This window comes from Oryzias melastigma, unplaced genomic scaffold (genome assembly GCF_002922805.2).
Source record: "Oryzias melastigma strain HK-1 unplaced genomic scaffold, ASM292280v2 sc00574, whole genome shotgun sequence".
NCBI lineage: Eukaryota > Metazoa > Chordata > Actinopteri > Beloniformes > Adrianichthyidae > Oryzias > Oryzias melastigma.
In genome coordinates, this window is record NW_023417166.1 from 39,836 (window position 1) to 43,476 (window position 3,641).

Consider the following 3,641-nt stretch of genomic DNA (forward strand, 5'->3'; position numbering starts at 1 on the left):
TCTTCTATAGTTCACTAACAGCTCAGCTCCTCCCTCAATCTCTCTCTAGCTGTTCTTTCATCTGTTCTTCTGCTGCCTCTTCCTCCTCCGAGTTAAGTTTTAGTCACTACTCCCCCTACAGTTAGATGCAGGATGTCTCAGTGTGAAAATGGCCAAATCCATAAGAAGCACACAGTTGGTCTTCATGAAATATCAAGGTGGTAAATCACTCAGTGAGGCTGTAAAGTGAAAATGTTCATTCGAATTTGTTTTTTACAGGCATGCTTTGAGCAACAGGTCATCACATTTAGGAGTTAAAGATGCATTCATTCATTTACAGAAACATTTTCAGAAGGATATTACATTTTTTTAATCCCTGTGAACTGTGCAAGTATCGACATTCACAGAGCACGCTCCGTATAAGCAGCTAATCAGGAAATTAGAGTAGTTTGTGTGGGTATCCTACATGCATCCACCAAACCCATATCATGTCATGTTCACACTCGGGTATACGTTATTCCTGCACAGTCAGTCAGAGGTCAGTAATCTGTCAGTTCTGTTTTGTTTTCTCACTCTTGTGCTTTTTGTGCAGGTTGTTTATGGCTCCACCCCTCATCCAGTGGTTCTCCATGGATTGATGCACGGCTGCAAACACTTTAGGTTATTTATTTTGAACTATATTTAAGAGTTTCTGTTTCTGCACTTGGTGGCACAGTGGTTAGCGCTGTTGCCTCACAGAGACAAGGCCCTGGTTTACATCCCAGTGGGGCCTTTCCTTGAGTATGTTTGGGTTTTTTTCAGGTTTCCTCCAACGGTCCAAAAACATGCTTCATAGATGGAACATGGCGGACGGTGCACCAGCAGCCAGCTCTCCAGCTGCGGGACAACGCCAACCAAGACTAAAGCCAGAAATCTACAAGACAGTGGATGGGAAAACTATCGTGGAGGATGAACTTCTACACTTTCTTGCTGTGAAAGTTAAAACTCTGAGTCTGGATGAAATTGTGTTACTGGCAGCAAACACTTTTGACTCCGACTGGATTGAGGCCTCTAAGAAAGCGCTGTTTGAGCTCTGCCCAACAACACAGCGCAATATAGCACACAAAGGTGCCCAAAAGGACATTAACAATTTGAAAAGCTGCTTGAAAGTCCTTAATGAATGCGGGGAAAATACCCCGCACTTTGTCTCCCACTACTTGGAGGACTTGCCACCGGTTACTTTTACAAGCCTGGATGTTTGCGCTCTGTTAAGGAGAATGGAGAGGCTTTATGCTGACGTCAGCGCTATGAAGGACGTGCTACAGCTCCAGGTGGATGTGTGCGCGGACCTTCGCGCTGTCACCGCGGACGTGGATCGCCGGGTCTGCAGTCTGGAGCAAGTATCACAAGAGGCTCAGTCCAGTGGACGGCTAATTCCCGGTCCAGATTTGAAGAATCGAGGAGGATGCCCGACGCAGGATGCCCCGCAGGCCATTGGGACTTCCGGGGTTGCTGCAGGTGCTTGCGTCAGCGGGCCGGTCGGGATTCCCCTCGGGATCCCCCCCTCTCCTACGCAACACCTGCCTGTCCTCACTGCCAAGGAAAGCGACACTGATGGAATGCCTGCATCTGATAAGAACTCGGTTCTATCCGGATCCCCGATCTGGACCGACGTTATCAAAAAAAGGAAAGCGGCAGGCGGAGCACGTCAAAAAGGGCGCTCGAGCAGCCGCTTCTGGAGTGAGAAAACCGGCTAATAATATGATTGTGGGCACAGGCACAGCAGGTAACATAAAAATGGTGACGACAAAAAGGGTGAGTGTTTTTGCTACGAAATTCTCACCAGATTTAGAGCCTGAGACTCTATCTAACTATTTAAAGAGTCAACTCCATCGTGAGGTTTCTTGCCAGAAGGTGAACGCCGCTAATAGCAGATTTGCGTCCTTCAAGGTCTCGGCTGAATGCAACAACGTAGCTGACATGTATAACCCAGAGATCTGGCCCGCGGGTGCTTTTGTACGTCGTTTTTATGAACAGCGGAAAGTTGGTGTCTCTGGACTTAATATAGCTGCTTCAAACGGGCTGATGGATGGGGCTTCACCGAACCGCGGCTCGGAGGTCCCAAGTTAAATCTGATGGACTTACGAGTTCTGTCTTACAACTGTCGTGGCCTGCGCTTGGGCCAGAGTGCAGCAGATCAAGTTCGCCGAGTAGTTGTAGATAAACTTTTGGAACAATGTGAGGTGTTGTGTCTACAAGAGACATTTTTAACTAAACAGGACTTGGATGGCTTAAATTCCCTACATATTGATTTCCACGGGGCTGGGGAGTCCACGGTGGATATTGAAGACGGCATAATTAGAGGTCGGATTCCCGGAGGTGTGGCCATTCTCTGGGATAAAAGACTTGATTCCTACGTAAATGTGATAAGACTGGAAGTGGACTGGTGTATAGCCATACATCTTAAACTTAACGGCAAAGAATGTGTTATCTTCAATGTGTATACCCCCTGGGAGTGCCACCATAACGAAACAGAGTTTCTTAACAGGCTTGCTTTTATTAATTGTTTTATTCGGGATCATAATTTTTTAAATGTGTTTATAATTGGAGACCTTAACTCTGACATCTCTGATTGCGCTTCTACATTTGGAAATCATTTAAAACAGTTCTGGGAAGATAATGGTCTGACACTCTCAACTGGAATTCTGTTGCCAGAAGATAGTTTTACCCACATCAGTGAAGCGTGGCATACAACCTCATGGTTAGACCACTGTGTCACATCCGCTGATGCTCATGCATCTCTAACTAATATGAAAATATTTTATGAGCTTGCACTTGCCGATCATATTCCATTTGGGATGCAAATAAACTTCTTGGCGTTTCCAATTAGGGAATCTTATGCCAATAAAGGGGCTTTGTACTTGGATTGGAATGCTCTTTCACAAGATGAAGTTTCTCTGTACTCTAGAGATACAGATAGATTATTGAGTGACATATATTTGCCTAGAGAAGCAATATCATGTGGTGATGTTAATTGTAAAAGCTCCACTCATGTCCTCGCTCTCTGGTCTATGTATGAGAATATAATCTATGCGCTGCTCAATCCAAGCAAATCACTGTATAAACCAAAATCCAGAAAAAGGGGTAGTCCAGGGTGGAATGCCCACGTCAAGGAGCTCTTCTTAGAAGCAAAAGAGGCAACAAAAGAATGGATTGTCGCTGGGAAACCTAGACAAGGGCCAATTTTTGAGCATAAAAGGGCTACAAATGCAAGATACAAGTATGCTATACGCTTCATTAGCAGAAACAATCAGGCGATGAGATCAGACTCTATGGCCAGGAATCTCTCTTGTCACAAAACTAGAGACTCCTGGAAAGAAGTGAAACACATAAACTCTGGGAAACAAAGTATCCCATGTGTAATAGATGGAGTTTCTGGCCCTGAGAATATCCTGGAGCATTGGCGACAACACTACAGTACAACTTTTAATTGTGGCCAGACTGATGAGGTGTATAAGATAAACGATGTTGGTGCCTGTGATGCAATCACAGTGCATGAGGTCCTTCAGGCTTCTGCCAAATTGTCAGATAACAAGGCCACTGGTCTTGATGATGTTTCCACTGAACACACAAAGTTCGCAAGTCCAAAGGTGTTTCCATTACTTTCCATGTGCTTTACATCT

General features: G+C 45.1%; 1 protein-coding gene across 1 annotated transcript; it reads left to right on the forward strand.

Annotated features, from left to right (window-relative positions):
* Window positions 1-2,067: 2,067 nt before the first annotated feature.
* On the forward strand, window positions 2,068-3,609 carry LOC112138347 (the record flags this gene model as incomplete). Its single annotated transcript, XM_024260905.2, is given in 1 exon segment — window positions 2,068-3,609. A coding segment is annotated over 1 exon segment (1,516 nt), but the record flags the coding sequence as incomplete, so codon positions are not given.
* Between the last annotated feature and the right edge of the window lie 32 nt (window positions 3,610-3,641).